The 15,914-nt window shown below is 37.8% G+C and overlaps 1 protein-coding gene across 2 annotated transcripts in view; it reads left to right on the top strand.

Moving 5' to 3' along the window:
* ETFA (electron transfer flavoprotein alpha subunit) overlaps window positions 1–15,914 on the top strand; it is an 89,768-nt gene that overhangs the window by 12,155 nt on the left and 61,699 nt on the right. For both annotated transcript variants that reach the window (NM_001244403.1, XM_021098281.1), the window contains exons 2-8: window positions 1,202–1,348; window positions 3,766–3,847; window positions 3,956–4,038; window positions 8,781–8,880; window positions 9,949–10,059; window positions 10,980–11,081; window positions 12,208–12,276. In NM_001244403.1, coding sequence (NP_001231332.1) covers window positions 1,202–1,348; window positions 3,766–3,847; window positions 3,956–4,038; window positions 8,781–8,880; window positions 9,949–10,059; window positions 10,980–11,081; window positions 12,208–12,276 — 694 coding nt within the window. The remainder of the gene's footprint in view (window positions 1–1,201; window positions 1,349–3,765; window positions 3,848–3,955; window positions 4,039–8,780; window positions 8,881–9,948; window positions 10,060–10,979; window positions 11,082–12,207; window positions 12,277–15,914) is intronic.

Raw genomic sequence — 15,914 nt, 5'->3', positions numbered from 1 at the left:
AATTTAGTTGTGTAACCAGCATTATAGCCTCGTGCCTAGCTTCCCTTCATTCTACCCACCTTGTAAATTTTCAGCTCTGGGTACATATTATCCCATGCTTTCTTCATTCCAATTCCAGATCTAAAGATTATTAATTACTGAATTTAAAGCCACAGAACCATGCCATTTGATCATCAGTGCCTCTCTCTCTCTCTCTTTTTTTTTTTTTTTTTTTTTTTTGTCTTTTTGCTATTTCTTTGGGCCGTTCCCGCGGCATATGGAGGTTCCCAGGCTAGGGGTCCAATCGGAGCTGTAGCCACCGGCCTACGCCAGAGCCACAGCAATGTGGGATCCGAGCCGCGTCTGCAACCTACACCACAGCTCACGGCAACGCCGGATCGTTAACCCACTGAGCAAGGGCAGGGACTGAACCCGCAACCTCGTGGTTCCTAGCCGGATTCGTTAACCACTGCGCCATGACGGGAACTCCAAGTGCCTCTCTTTTGTTCATTTCCCATTGCCATTTTCCACAACGACACAAGGGTAGCTCCCAAATTTTCTCCTTTCCTCATGACTGTGGTGCATTTCTCCTCCTTTCACATGGCCAGAACGCCTAAACTTCCTTCTATTCTTCCTCTTGATTCTCTGCTTTATGATCTCCAACATTTTAGATCTATTATTTAATTGAAAACTATCCTGTCTTATAATTGTATGTGAACAAGTCTTATTTCCCTTGAAAACCTTGAGCACAGGGACCAGTTATTTTGTATTGAATTTCTTTTGCCTAAAGCAATAGAATGGTAGTAATTCATTTCAGACCCATTGTTTCTAGGTGCACTGTACTCTTTAGCAGTATTGCTACAAGTAAATATAGTAGTTTAATTCCTTGTTTGATGGGTTGTGTGTTTTGTCTAAGGATTTTAAATTTAGATAACATTTATCAGTTTCTTGTTGAACACAGATTAGTGGGAAAGTTGCTTGGAAATAATTTTTTTTTTCTAACAGTAGAATACTAATTTGCATTTTCTGTTTTTATTAGATAAGACTATTAGTAATAGAGTCACAAATAGCCCAATTTGCTATTGAGCAATTATTTTATAAATAAATTTATAGAACTGAGTATTGCATACAGTTTTTGTTAAAGCACACATGCTTAACATTTAGAGTAAAAAAAAAATTGTATTACAACATCTTTTTCCTTTTCTCCTCCCCTTCTTTTTAGGCCTCATCGCTACGATTTCAGAGTACCCTGGTAATAGCTGAGCATGCAAATGATACCCTAGCACCCATTACATTAAATACCATCACTGCAGCCAAACGTCTTGGAGGTGAAGTGTCCTGCTTAGTAGCTGGAACCAAATGTGACAAGGTGAGAAATTTTTAAGGTCAACCATAGCAAATATAATCTCCATCAAGAGACAGGGAAAGATGACAACAGAGAATTATGCTAGGACTGTAACCCAAACTGGGCTCTAATCCTCATTAACTGGTCAGTGTCACAACCGTTACTACATGTGAAAAAGGAACTAAAAGGCTTGCTCAGTAAGCATTTTGTCTTTAGAAATGAGGTAGAATATTTGATTTAGTTCCATTGGCACCATCATGTGCCATTGGGTACCAAGTAGAGTGATAATATTTGAGTCCCCTTAGAGGTTAATAGCCGATCTCTTTTTTGTATTGATGAATATACTTGCTAATTGCTCTTAATTTCTGAAAGTGGTAAATCTGGAAAAAGTATCATGATGTTAATTTTTAATCGGTGTAAGAATTGAAATAAAAGTACTGTGCTTTCCAAACCCTTGCTGAGACTAATAGATGTTCTTCATTTTGGTTGAAATGAGGCAACGACAGCTTTGTAAACTAACCCCCTGGAAAGGAGCTATAGTGTGATTTGCAGAGTCTATACCTCTGGGCTGTTGTGTAGTTGAAATCGTGCCGCAATTGTGCTAATTAAACTTCCCTAGCTTGAGCCACCAGTTCCCTTTCACACTGTACAGTTGCTGAGTGTGTAGCTGGGGGCTTAGACTTCAGAGAAACAAATCTGGAAAACAGCATGTTTCTTTTTAGAGGATATAATTTATTTTTGAATAACTGGCATTGATGCAGAACTGATGATATGATGCAGGTTCAGAATGTTAGTGTTCCTTCTGTCCAGTTGGTACCGTAAAAGATTATGGGGTTATGTGGCTTTCTTTACCCAAATCCTACTAACAACTATTGAATCTTGTATGGTTATTAATGACAGTGTTTGAAGATATGGCTAAGCTATCCTTTTGGTTGCCCTGCCATATATATAAGTTCTGGAGTTTTTTTTTTTTTTCTTTTTTTTTTTTCTGGCCGCCCCACAACGTGTGGAGTTGCCAGGCCAAGGGTCAGATCTGAGCCACAGTTATGAACTATGCTGAAGCTGTGGGAATGCTGGATCCTTAACCCACTGTGCTGGGCCAGGGATTGAACCTTCATCCCAGTGCTCCAGAGACACTGCCAATCCCATTGCACCACAGGAGGAACTCCTACAAGTTCTGGATTTGATTTTTTATTTGGCTGTAATATTAAATAATTATTCTAATATGACTTGAAAAATACTTGCTATTTTCTTTACACTATTTTGAGAAAAATCAAAACAAATTATCTTTAGTTACAGTCTTATTATCATGTCACATTCTAATCTTAAAAACAACCAGTACCTGTATATAGAGACTGTGTTAATAGCCTAGGCAGATTTAAGTTTTTTTACAGTTTTCTATAGCTATTTATCATAAATAGCAAGCAACTCTTCTGTGTAGTGCCTGAAGTTTTTGCCAGTTGGGGAAAAAAAAAAAAAGATATTTTTGATAGTGTAAGATTGTCTGCCAGTGAATACTTGGTTCAGAGGAGGTGCTTTTTTTGCACTGCATTCTTTCTTCAGTGAATATTGTTGCAACTTTACCATCCATTGAGAGGAGTGGTGGCAGGGCAGGAGGCACAGCCTTTTTTATGCCTCCTCATCAGTGAATCAGTGTGGGGGTAAATAAGAAGACAGAAAATCATAATGTGATTGCTGTGTCTCTGCTAAAGCAGAAATCAGTCATACTATAATTAAAGAGACTTAAAAGAAGGAATTCTAGTTGCCCTCTGTATGTAGGAAATCTGAGTGATCCAAAAGCCTTCCTAGAACCTCATCCTGACTTTAAACAGGAGAAATCCGGAATTAAAATAGAAAATATTTTGCTTCATCGAAGGTAAATATATGTAGATGGGCAGGAACTTAGTAGTTGAGAGTGGACTGATCTATAACATTTTCTTTATTGCCCAGATTCTCTGATTTTAATATCATCAGAAATTATTATTGCAAAATAAAATGCAGTGGCCTGTATACCTGTGTGGTTAAGTCCTGTTCTTCTGTAGGAACCATAAGTGTGAAATGTGTGGGCTGTGGTGTTATTGTGTGAGAGAGAACCTAACCATTGCCTCATTTTCTCTATTCCAAAAATGATAAACTTCCATTTGCATGGTGTAAAAGAAAAGAGCACAATTTACAACTCAGTTTGAATAGACAATTGTGTTAACCTTGGTTTTTCAGTTAGTAGTTTTCTTTTTCAAGGTAGAAGTTTTTGTGTAAGGTGAATGGACAGATGAATTGGCTTAAGATTTGCTTTGTTAAATAATGTTTTTTTTCCCTAAGTACCCCTTTTCCAAGTAAGAACAATTTGGTTGGCCATTAAGATGTTACGCTCTTGATATTTGTAGTGGTGGCTCTCTTTGTATCTTTCTGTTAGATGGATAATTAAAAACTGTTATTCATAGGTGGCACAAGATCTCTGCAAAGTAGCAGGTGTAGCGAAAGTTCTGGTGGCTCAGCATGATGCATACAAAGGCCTCCTTCCAGGTGAGCTTTTCCAGTGGGAAAAAAAAAAATGTAATGTCTAAATTATGCTTGAATATATGAATATGAAAATATTATGAAATGTGTTTATCAAATGTGTTTAATTCTCAGAGGAACTGACACCATTGGTTTTGGCAACTCAGAAGCAGTTTAATTATACACACATCTGTGCTGGAGCATCTGCCTTTGGAAAGGTGAGAAGATTGAGAATTGGAATCTGATGTCATTACTTGGATGGGTTAGATTTCATTGTGCTGAAAATGTCCAGCAGACTTTGTTTAGATAGCTAATCCTGGCTTTCAGAATTAAGGTTTTGCTGAAAACTTCATGCAGAACTCCAAAACTTACTCTTTTAAACTTATTCTTTTGTTATAATTTTTGTTAAAGTGCTATCTCTAGGCTTTCAACTTTTGTCACAGAGACAACTCTGTTCTTTCAAGACTTTGTCATAATTTATTAGAGTGCCATTTTTAGATTTTGTCATGGAGAAAACTTTTTTCTCTTTTTAAAAAAGCCTTACTTTTCTTTAAAAGCAATGTTGAACTGTCTCATTGTGCATCTGTCTCATTTGTATTAGTAACCCATCATAAACGATGGGTTTTTTGGGTGTCCGATGGATATTTAGAAAGGCCAAATTCTGTCTACTTAGGGGATTTGGGAAGGACTGTGTGGTGGTTGAAGACATCCTTAGGGTAAAGAAGGCTGTAATCTGATCATGTGCATTGTGATGTGTCTGAAGAAAGAATGTGCTATCAGATGGGTAGGGGTCTGCATGAAGTTTTAAAAAGGGGGACCAGGGATGTAGGGGGAGGCCAAGAAAGGGAATTCGTCAGTGGTTCTTCTTGATCCTGGTTATTATCCTAGCTCCCTTTTCTTTTATCTCATTTTTAATAAGCTGAAGTTTGTAGTTTTTTTTATACCTTTAAAGATGATACATTAAGCACATATTATAAACTGTGCATGCAGTATAGCAGTATGCAGAGCAAGATATCAAAATTCCTCTTTCTTATTGCCAGCTCTCTTCCCTCTTCTGAAGCATAGATGTTAACAATTCTGTATTCTTTTAGGCCTTTTCCTGTGGATTTTAAAACTATAATACATGTACAAAATCATTGGATCACATGTACAAAATCATTTACCTCTAGAGTGGGATAATGTAGTAGCATGAATTGTTTTATGACTAGTGATTTTTACTTGAGTATGTCTTAAAAATATTTGGTAGTGGAGTTCCCGTCGTGGCACAGTGGTTAATGAATCCAACTAGGAACCATGAGGTTGCGGGTTCGGTCCCTGCCCTTGCTCAGTGGGTTAAGGATCTGGCGTTGCCGTGAGCTGTGGTGTAGGTTGCAGACGCGGCTCGGATCCCACATTGCTGTGGCTCTGGCGTAGGCCAGTGGCTACAGCTCCGATTGGACCCCTAGCCTGGGAACCTCCATATGCCGCGGGAGCGGCCCAAAGAAATAGCAAAAAGACAAAAAAAGACCAAAAAAAAAAAAATTTGCTAGTAATATGTCTGTCTCATTTTAAAATGGCTCCATAATATTCCATATTTAGCCAAGGATGGACTGTTAGGTTGTTTCTTTCTTTTTTTTTTTGCTTTTTAGGCCTTCACTGATGGCACATGGAGCTTCCCAGGCTAGGGGTCGAATTGGAGCTACAGCTGCCGGCCTACACTACAGCCACAGCAACATCAGATCCAAGCCACGTCTGCAGCCTGCACCACAGCTCATGGCAATGCTAGGTCCTTAATCCACTGAGCAAGGCCAGGGATCGAACCCACAACTTCATGGTTACTAACTGGATTCATTTCTGCTGCGCCACGACGGGAACTCTGGGAACTCTGGTTGTTTCTAATTTTTTGTATTTATGAACTTTGCTGCAAGGAAACGTCCCTGTATATTCACCTTTGTATTCGTGTGCTGGTATTTGGAATAGTGTTCTAGAAATGAAATAGCTGAGTCAAAGACTTTTTGCTTTTAAAACTTTGATACATATTGCCAACTGCTCTTTTAAAATGATGCCTCAGTTTATATCCCACCAGTTACATAACGTGCCAACACTTGCTTTTGTACATTTTAACATTTTTCCACCAATCCAAAGATTACGTCTTTAGTAATTTTGCATTTCTTTGATAGTGAGATCAAGTATCTTTTAATACAGTTATTGTTCATTTTAATTTCCTCTTTGAATTGTCTCGATTTGACTTTTTTTCCCTCTTTAATTTTGGTATAATTGATTTTTTAAATATGAGTTTGGGAAATAAGATATAAGCTCTTTTATTTATTAATCATGTTGAGTGGCAGTAGCAGTGAGTTCCTAGTACATTGATCTCTTTTCTTGCAGTATGAGCAGTGTTTGTGATTATTGCTTCTGGACATGAATCATTGCATACATGTTGGGATCCTGCACCATGACCCATGTAAATTAATCTACTTCGTTTTTTTTTTTTTTTTGTCTTTTTTTTAGCTATTTCTTGGGCCGCTCCCGCGGCACATGGAGGTTCCCAGGCTAAGGGTCAAATCGGAGCTGCAGCCACCGGCCTACACCACGGCTCACGGCAACGCCGGATCGTTAACCCACTGAGCAAAGGCAGGGACCAAACCCGCAACCTCATGGTTCCTAGTTGGATTCGTTAACCACTGCGCCACGACGGGAACTCCAATCTAGTTCGTTTTTAACCTCAGGATTTGAACATTGAACTCATTAAAATTTTTCTTTTAGGATTAGTAGAATCTCTAGGCAATAATAGAATTTTCAACCTACCTTGTAAATATGTGAGTATAATGAACAATATTTCCTTTAATAGGTTGTCACATTGCAGACTATCATAAGTTTTCTTATTTTTGTGTGGGGTTTGTAGTTGATAGGTAAGCTGGTTCTACAGAGGTATAACTCTGGGCTAGTCATTTATCTTCCTGAAATCTGTTTTTAGAATATGTAAAATGACGTGGTTAGCAAGTGATGTCTGTGATCTACAACTAGAAATGTTAAAAAAAAAAAAAACCTCTATGGTAGGTTTTTACTTTCCCTGGAGATGATTAAGTCGGAGGCTTGACATCCAACTTCCTTGTACTTTGGGATGCTGTGGGTGAGTGTTGAACTAAAAGGTCTTTGGGGACCATTCCATTTCTGAGAGTTTGGGTTCTGTGTTGGATGATTTAAACAATTTCACGAATCTTGAGTTTTTATGATGATGGTTTACCTAAAAGATTGTTAAACCTAGTAATGGTGTTTGTTGTATCTGATTAGCTAGAATTTTTTTTTTTTTTTTTTTTTTTTTTGGTCTTTTTAGGATTGCACCCTTGGCATATGGAAGTTCCCAGCCTAGGGGTTGAACCAGAGCTGAGCTGCCAGCCTACACCACAGCCACAGCAACATGGAATCTGAGCTGCATCTGCAACTTACACCCAGTCAGTGAACAAGGCCAGGGATTGAACCTGCATCCTTATGGATAAAAGTTGGGTTCTTAACCCACTGAGCCATAATGGAAACTCCTGGTGAACTAGATTGTATTATTCTGACCTTGATTGCTATGTTGTAGCATAAGGGAGTTTTGAGAACAAGGGGCACATAATAGCAGGGGCTGTAGCCTCTGAATGGATTTGGAAAGAAAAAGAATTCATCAAATGAAGCTAAACAATCTGCTCTAAAAGTCCTTCATTGTGTTTTAAGATACCACACTTTTATACTGGCTTGTTAGAATTTTTAAATATTCATCTTTTTGTGCATTTAAAGAACACTTAGTTATTGCCTCTTCTTCCCTGAAACCATGTGATGGAGCCTATAAAATGGTGTAGAAATGGATCTGTTTACCATCTTCTCTCTCAGGACATTTAAACAGAAAATCAGACTTGGAAAAACATGTGCCTTTAAGAACTGTGGTAAATGTTTTTTTCAAGATGTGCTAAAATAAAACAAGGGATGATAGAAGTACAAAAGGTAATAAATTTCAAGAGATTTAGAAAGTTTTAAAACTTTAAAAATAAGAACAATCTGTATAACATAAAATCTGTAAGAGAATCTGCCCAGCTGGTAACAGTATTCTAGCAGAATTTCCTTAAACAGTTAAAGAAGGTGGTTCAGGAAAAGAATTACTTAATGACACAGCCTTTGAGTGCTAACAAATTTGGTTTGTTTTAAAAGCAGTTATCTTCTAAACCTCTTATTTACCAAGTTAGAACTATGTTTAATGGCATTTTAATTGTTTTCCCAAGCTCTTTGTTTCCTATGAAATCTTAATTTTTTCTAATTGTTTTATAAACTACAGTACTTTTTAGTAGCTCTTTTATCATGGTTGGAAGGGGATTACTATATAAATAGGTAATAGTAGACTGAAAATTAGAAAATCTTTACTATTTGAAGATGCAGCAGGAGGAAATTTGACTCAGGCTGTCAGACTCGATAGCAACAATTTATATAGAACCACTTATTAGCTATAAGGTAGAGACACAAGAGAAGTAGAAGCAGAGAGCCCTCTGCTCTCTGGGGGTTTATAAATTTAGTTGAGGGTCTTAGAGTGTGTGTATTAAAAATTAAAACAATACATCTTAGTGCCTATTTATTAGTACAACTGTACATGCACATGGGAGGATGCCGAATAAAGGAATGATTGGAGGATAATCCTGACAGAATTCTTAGTGGGACAGAGAGGACTTGGGAATGGAATGAGGAAAGGAACTTGAACTCTGTTATATAAGGAAACTTTGCTTGCTAAATGTGGTGTCACGTACCAAGTTGTAGCTCAGCCAGTTAAGAACCCGACACAGTGTCCATGAGGACTCATGTTCGATCCCTGGCCTTGCACAGGTTGCAGATGCGGCTCTAGCATTACATTTAACAAAAATTCTACAGAGTTTGCATTTAGAGAATGTTAATTGCTGATATTGTATAGCCATCCATCAGCATGTGTGTAAGTCACTACTTATTTTGCTTTTAGAACCTTTTGCCCCGAATAGCAGCCAAACTCGATGTTGCCCCTATTTCTGACATCATTGCAATCAAATCACCTGACACATTTGTGAGACCTATTTATGCAGGTGAGTACCCAAGGAAAATAACCAGTATGTTAAATTTTTGAAAAATTTTTTAAAAACAAAAGTAATCTTGAAGATAGGATTTTAAAGCACAGATCACCTTAAAAAATTTGTGAGGAAAATCTTAGAATTGCTGCTAGGCCATGATATCACATTCCCTCTGATAGATCTAGAACACATTACTTTCCTTCCTGGTCATTCAGTATACAGAGTGAGATTTTTTCCAGTGATCAATAAAAATTAGATTTACTATTCAGTATATTTTGTAAGTGGCACTTGGAAAAGCAAAACTTTCTGTTTTTTTAAAGTAGTGTTTTCAATCATCTTTGCTGCTTTTACTTCATTGCCATCTGCATTAAGAAATTCATTTCAGTGTCTCTTTATTTGATTGCTCTTTTGCCAGGCATGCTGGTCTCTAGTGGGGCCAGAGAAGGCAGTGAACTTTGTTTTGATCAAAGTTGTGTGTTTTAGTATAAATGGTCGATTCTCAAATCAGATTTTTCATTTTTAGTAGTGTTTAGAGGGAAATACACAGCCATAGTTTAGGTCATTCTTAATGTGATTGTTAAGCCATGAGAAAGGTCTCAATCCTTTTAAAATCTTGGCCTATCCCACTTCTTGCTGTCCTTTATGCCCTATCACGTTTTCACTTAGCTTCCTTCCTTAGCATTCATAGTAGCTTCATTTGTTTTAAGTTGCTGTACTTCATGTTGTTGACTTACTCATTATGTTATTTTTGGAGAAGGAAGCTTTTGTCTCTATACCTTTTAGGAAGACATACCTCATTAGTTTGGCTGCCTTTTCCAGTTTGTTTCTTCCAGGCAGGTCAGAATTTGTTCTCTTTTTAAAGACATCCAAGGTTATACAGATATCCACTGATAATGTTTCTTCAGTGTAATAGTCTGTTTTCCTATACTTAATAGGGGTAGAAAACAACCAACTTGTCCTTAGTTATTTCTTCCTTTTCTTTGTGAAATAAATTCTGAACCTCAAGGAAATACTTGGGTTTTGTTTGTTTTGTTTTGTTTTTGCCTTTCATGGTTATTTTTTTAAAATAAATGTGTTTTTTAGGAAATGCTTTATGTACAGTGAAGTGTGATGAGAAAGTGAAGGTGTTTTCTGTCCGAGGAACATCTTTTGAAGCTGCAGCAACAAGTGGAGGTAGTGCCATTTCAGAAAAGGGTAAGAGTTCATTTGTATTTGTGTTAGTTTCTTATATTTTTAGTTCAGAGTTTTATATTAGAATAAAAGATGGCCTCTAATTAAATTTCTAATGCAGAGTGTTTGAGAGTCAAAATAATTGATTTTCCCAAGCTTATACAAAAAGAAGTATTATTTATGACATGTCTTTTTCATAATATTTTTGGTACTGGGATAGTTGCTTTGGTATGTCAGAGGGGTAGGAGGATGGGGTCCATCAAGATTAATCTGTCAGAGTACCCGTCGTGGCGCAGTGGTTAACGAATCCTACTAGGAACCATGAATGAGGTTGCGGGTTGGGTCCCTGCCCTTGCTCAGTGGGTTAACGATCCAGCGTTGCTGTGAGCTGTGGTGTAGGTTGCAGACGCGGCTCGGCTCTCACATTGCTGTGGCTCTGGTGTAGGCCAGCTGCTACAGCTCAGATTCGACCCCTAGCCTGGGAATCTCCATATGCCGCGGGAGCGGCCCAAAGAAATAGCAAAAAGACCAAAAAAAAAAAAAAAAAAAAGATTACTCTGTCGTATTGATTTTTTACTCTCCTCTGTTTCCTACTATAATAGAGATTCTGTACGATAGGAGAATGCCATAATAGTAAACATATGGAGGGTGTTATGCTTTAACATATACAGTATCTTATTAAACCTTGTAGAGAGAGGATTACTCCAGTTTTACAGGTAGACTCAGCATTAAATGACTTCTCAAAAGTTATACACCTAATGAGGTGAAGGCTGCAATCTAGTTCCCTTGAATCTTTCCAGAAATCAGAGAAAATGAAATGAGAAGAACAAAAAATTCATATAACTAACAAACTTAAATTTTATGGAATTCTTTAAGTTTATTCTCTTATAGAATTTTACTTGAACTCATAGTCTTTGTTTTGTTATGTATATCAATATGCACAGCATCAAGTGCGTCCCCAGTGGGGATATCAGAATGGCTTGACCAGAAATTAACAAAAAGTGATCGACCAGAGCTGACAGGTGCCAAAGTGGTAGTTTCTGGTGGTAAGTGGAATATTTTAATTTATTAATTTTACAAGATGGTGTAAAGTTAAAATGCTTTTATTAGTTTTTATTTCAGAGGAGCACTGATATTTTTTCAAATGTAAGAAGTAGATAAGTTGCAAGTATTAGTCCTCTTGTACTAAATGGGAAAATGGAATCATGAGTTTAATACACAGTTTGCTCTTCTGTTTGCAAATGTGTGTCATTGGCACCAGGGGGAGCATGGTGTAAATCTGAAGACCATAGCTTTGCAACTTGGTATCTTTGTCTTCTGTGTTATTTCTAAAGAGTGTGGTTGGCTTCTGCATCATGGAAAGAACGGGTTGGAATCTCAGGACTGTGTTTTATGATTCCCACCCTTACTCTACTTTGAAAGACGTCCAGGGTTGTGCAGACCTCTATGAATAACTCTTTGAAAGTTTCCTTGCATTTAATATCAAAGCTGTTAATGCTTCATAAGACTTGCTTCTTATTGTATATCATGCTCCTTATTTTAAAAATACAATTATAATAAATAAATTTATAGCCCGTTGACTTTCTTTTTAAAAAGTAATGTTATGATTTAAAAGTCTTTCCAAAATAAACATCAAATGAAATAATTAAGCTTCCAAACAGTCTCATATTGCAAGTGGCATTGAGAGGAAATAACTTAATATTTCAGAAAGGTGTATATCTGACTAATCCATTGACTTGTTTGTTCAAGAAATGTTTACTGGGTATGTGTTCTTGGTGAGGGCCATTGCAAAGTGCTGGAGAAACAAAGAGGAAAGGCAGATTGTTCTTGCTCTTAAAGGAGTTTAAAGTCTAGAGGAGTGACTTCCATGCAAATAACAACTTCTTTCAGCCATTTAAATATTGCTAAATACTGTGAATATAGCAGTGATCAAGATAGATATGGATCCCCTATTTAAAGTGCTTTTGTTCGAGTGGGATTTTGTGAGTTAGTTACAGTAGTGTTGAATGCTTTATAGGAGATGTACGAGAGTGTTACTGGAGAACTCAGGAAAGGCTTTCTAGAGGAAACGGCAGGGGTCTAACATGAAGATCCTCTCATGTATCCAAAATTGCAAAATTTTTGTGGAATGGAGTTTATGTTTGGTTAATTTATTTTATCTTTTTAAATAAGGTCGGGGTTTGAAGAGTGGAGAGAACTTTAAGTTGTTGTACGATTTGGCAGATCAACTACATGCTGCAGGTAAAATTATTTCCTTTAGTTGGAAAATGTTACCATTTCATTGGAAATTTTTTCTTCATTATTTCATTTGTGTATAGGTCACTCAGAGCTACACATTTTTTGCTTTCTCTGGTTTTCAGCTTTTCTCTCTGTTTTCTAAGTTTTGTTTTTTTAGTCTCCAAGTAAATGGTGTAGTATTCAATGAGGAAAGGGTGTCCTCCTTCTTTATTATTTATGTGACGTTCTTAACATTTGCCAAATTTTAGTAGTTGTTTCCATTAAAAAAAAAAATCAAATGTCAGCTTCATTGTCTATATCAGATTCAGGAAGGCCCTTGTTATTCTTTTTATTGGTGGTCTAACGTAAATCTCTCATACAAAGAGAAATCAACATTTAACATTATTTTTTAAATTTATAGAGAACATAGAACTTTATTAAAAGTGTCTTAAGAATGGAGTGAAAAATGAGAAATTTTAAAGTATTTTAGTTTTTAATTATGTCACTATTACATGAGTATATCCTTGTTTTTATAAAAATGTTTCTGTTCTGTTCTCCCCTTTTGAGAGTTTTATGTATAACCTTCTAGGATTTTCCTCTGGTTTTATATCACCTAATATGTGCAGCCATAGGAACAGTTATGATTTTGTCTGAGTAAAGGTTTGATATTGACTTTTTATAATCAGTTGGTAGTATTTGACTAAAGGTGTTTATTTCATTTATTCATTCTTTAATTGAACAGATGTTTATCGAATGTTTCCCATGTGACAGGCACTATTTTAGGAGTTAGGGAAAAAGCAGTGGACAAAATAAGCAAAATCCATGCCTCGATAGACGTTACATTTCTGTTTGGTGAGTCTAGATTCTGTATGAGTTTCCTGTGGTTACTGTAACAAATAACGTTAACTCAGTGGCTTAAAACAGCAGAAAATTAGGAGTTCCCTGTCGTGGCTTAGCAGACACGAATCTGACTAGTATCCAAGAGGACGCAGGTTCGATCCCTGGCCTCGCTTGGTGGGTTAAGTATCCAACGTTGCTGTGCTCTGTGGTGGTCGGTCACAGATGTGGCTCACATCCCGCATTGCTGTGGCTATGGTGTAGGCCGGCAGCTGCAGCTCTGATTTGACCCCTAGCCTGGGAACCTCCACATGCTGTGGGTACAGCCCTAAAAAGATTAAAAAAAAAAAAAAAAAAAAAACCAAAAAATTTCTCTCACAGTTCTAAAGGCCTGAAGTGTGTTGAAATTAAGGTGTTGACAGGGCCATACTCCCTCTGGGGGTGAATCTGTTTGTCTCCGGTTACCAGAGACTGCCCTGGCATTCCTGAATTTGTGGCCGTGTCACTTCAGGTTCTGCCTCTGTCTTCATATAAGTTTCTTCTCTCTGTATATGTGTCATATCTCCCTTTCTCTCCCTCTTACAAGGATACATGTGATGACTTTTTTTTTTTTTTTTTGTCTTTTTGCCTTTTTCTAGGGCCGCACCCACGGCATATGGAGGTTCTCAGGCTAGGGGTCAAATCGGAGCTGTAGCCGCCGGCCTATGCCAGAGCCACAGCTAGGTGGGATCCGAGCCGCATCTGTAACCTACACCACAGCTCACGGCAACACCGGATCCTTAACCCACTGAACAAGGCCAGGGATCGAACCCACAACCTCATGGTTCCTAGTCGGATTCGTTTACCACTGAGCCATGACGGGAACTCCTATGATGACATTTAGAGCCTACTTAGATAATCCAGAATAAGTGCCTTTTCCCAAGATCTTTAACTTTATATCATATCTGCTGTCATACAAGTAATCAGAGGTTCTGGATATTAGAAAGTGAGTATAACTTTGGAGTGGCCATTTCTCTGCCTGCCTTAGACACTAAACCCAGTAAATTAGTAAATAATATAGCATGTTAGAGGGTAGTAAATGCAATGGAAAATAATAGAACAGGAAAAGGAGGATGACAAGTATTGGAGAGGGAGGGTTACAGTTTTAAATAAGCTGGTTAGAGTAGGCCTTGATAAGGAAGCATCCAAATAAAGGTATGAAGAAGGTAAGGCAGCAAGCCATGAGGAGACCTGAGTGAGTGTGTTTCAGGTAGAGGGACCAGGAAAGTGCAGAGGGCTTGGCTGAGGCAGGAACATGTCTGGCCTCTATGTTGAATAGCAAAGAGGCTAGTGTGGCTGGAATGAAAAGTGCGAAAAGCGTGGGTCCTAAGAGATTAGATTGGGAGTAATAGACCAGGTCATATGGGGCTTGGAGGCCTTTTTAAGGAGATTGGTTTTCTCTGAATGAAATGGGGAACCATTAAAAGGTTTGAGAAAAGAGTCACATGATTTGACAAATATTAAAAGAATCACTCTGGCTACAACTTTGAGAATAGACTATAGAGTGATAAGTGCAGTAACAGGGAGCTCAATTAGGAGGCTGTTTCAATCATTCAGGTGAGAGATGCTCATGGCTTGGACCAGGTTAGTAGTTGTAGACATGGGCAGAAATAGTCAGTATCAGGGTATGTGGCTGAATGTAGAACTCTTGGGATTTCCTGACAGATCGAATATAGATTCTGAGCAAGTTTTTATCTGGCAACTGGTAGGATGGAGTTGGTATTAGCTGAGGTAGGGAATACACTAAGTGGCACAGTTTCCAAGGAGAAAGCAAGAGTTCGCTTTTGGGCATACAGTCAGCCCTATACATCTGCAGGTTCTGCAATGAATTCAACCAATCTTGGATAAAAAATATTTGGGGGAGGAAAAAAATCCCAGAAAGCTCCCCCAAAAAACACAGCTTGAAATTGCCTCATATTGGCAGCTCTTTATAGCATTTACATTATTAGGTATTATAAGAAATTTAGAGATGATTTAAAGTAGAGGCATTGTGGTAGTTCCCTTCGTGGCTCAGCAGTTAACAAACCCGACTAGGATCCATGAGGATGCGGGTTAGATCCCTGGCCTCACTCAGTGGGTTAAGGATCCAGTATGGCCATGCGCTGTGGTGTAGGTCGAAGGTGTGGCTCGGATCCTGTGTTGCTCTGGCTGTGGCGTACGTAGGCCGGTGGCTGTAGCTCCGATTGGACCCCTAGCTTGGGAACTCCCATATGCCTCAAGTGCAGCCCAAAGAAATAAATAAAAATTAAAAAAATAAAAAATTTAAAGTACAGGCATTAAACTCTACAGATATTGTGTTTTTCACACACTGGGGGTTTGTGGCATCCCTGCGTTGAGCAAGCCTATTGGTGCCATTTTTCCAACAGCATTTGCTCACTTCATGTGTCACATTTTGGTAATTCTTACAATATTTGAAACTTGTTCATTATTATTATATTACAGTGATCAGTGATATTTGCATTACTATTGCCAAAAGACCTGCTGAAGGCTCAGATGATGATTAGCATTTTTGGGCAATAAATTTTTTTTTCTTTTTATGGCCACAACTATACATGGAAGTTCCCAGGCCAGGGATCAAATGCAGTCCACGGTTGCAACCTACGCATAGCTGTAGCAATGCTGGATCCTCAGCCTGCTGTACCACAGCAGAAACTCTGCAATAAAGTATTTTTAAATTAAGATAATGTACATTTTTTTTTAAGACATAATGCTATTGAACATTTAATAGACTATAGTGTGGTATAAACATAACTCTTGTATGCACTGGGAACCCAACACATCCATGT

The sequence above is a fragment of the Sus scrofa genome, chromosome 7, assembly GCF_000003025.6.
Source record: "Sus scrofa isolate TJ Tabasco breed Duroc chromosome 7, Sscrofa11.1, whole genome shotgun sequence".
Classification (NCBI taxonomy): domain Eukaryota; kingdom Metazoa; phylum Chordata; class Mammalia; order Artiodactyla; family Suidae; genus Sus; species Sus scrofa.
This window is presented reverse-complemented; position numbering and strand designations above follow the sequence as displayed.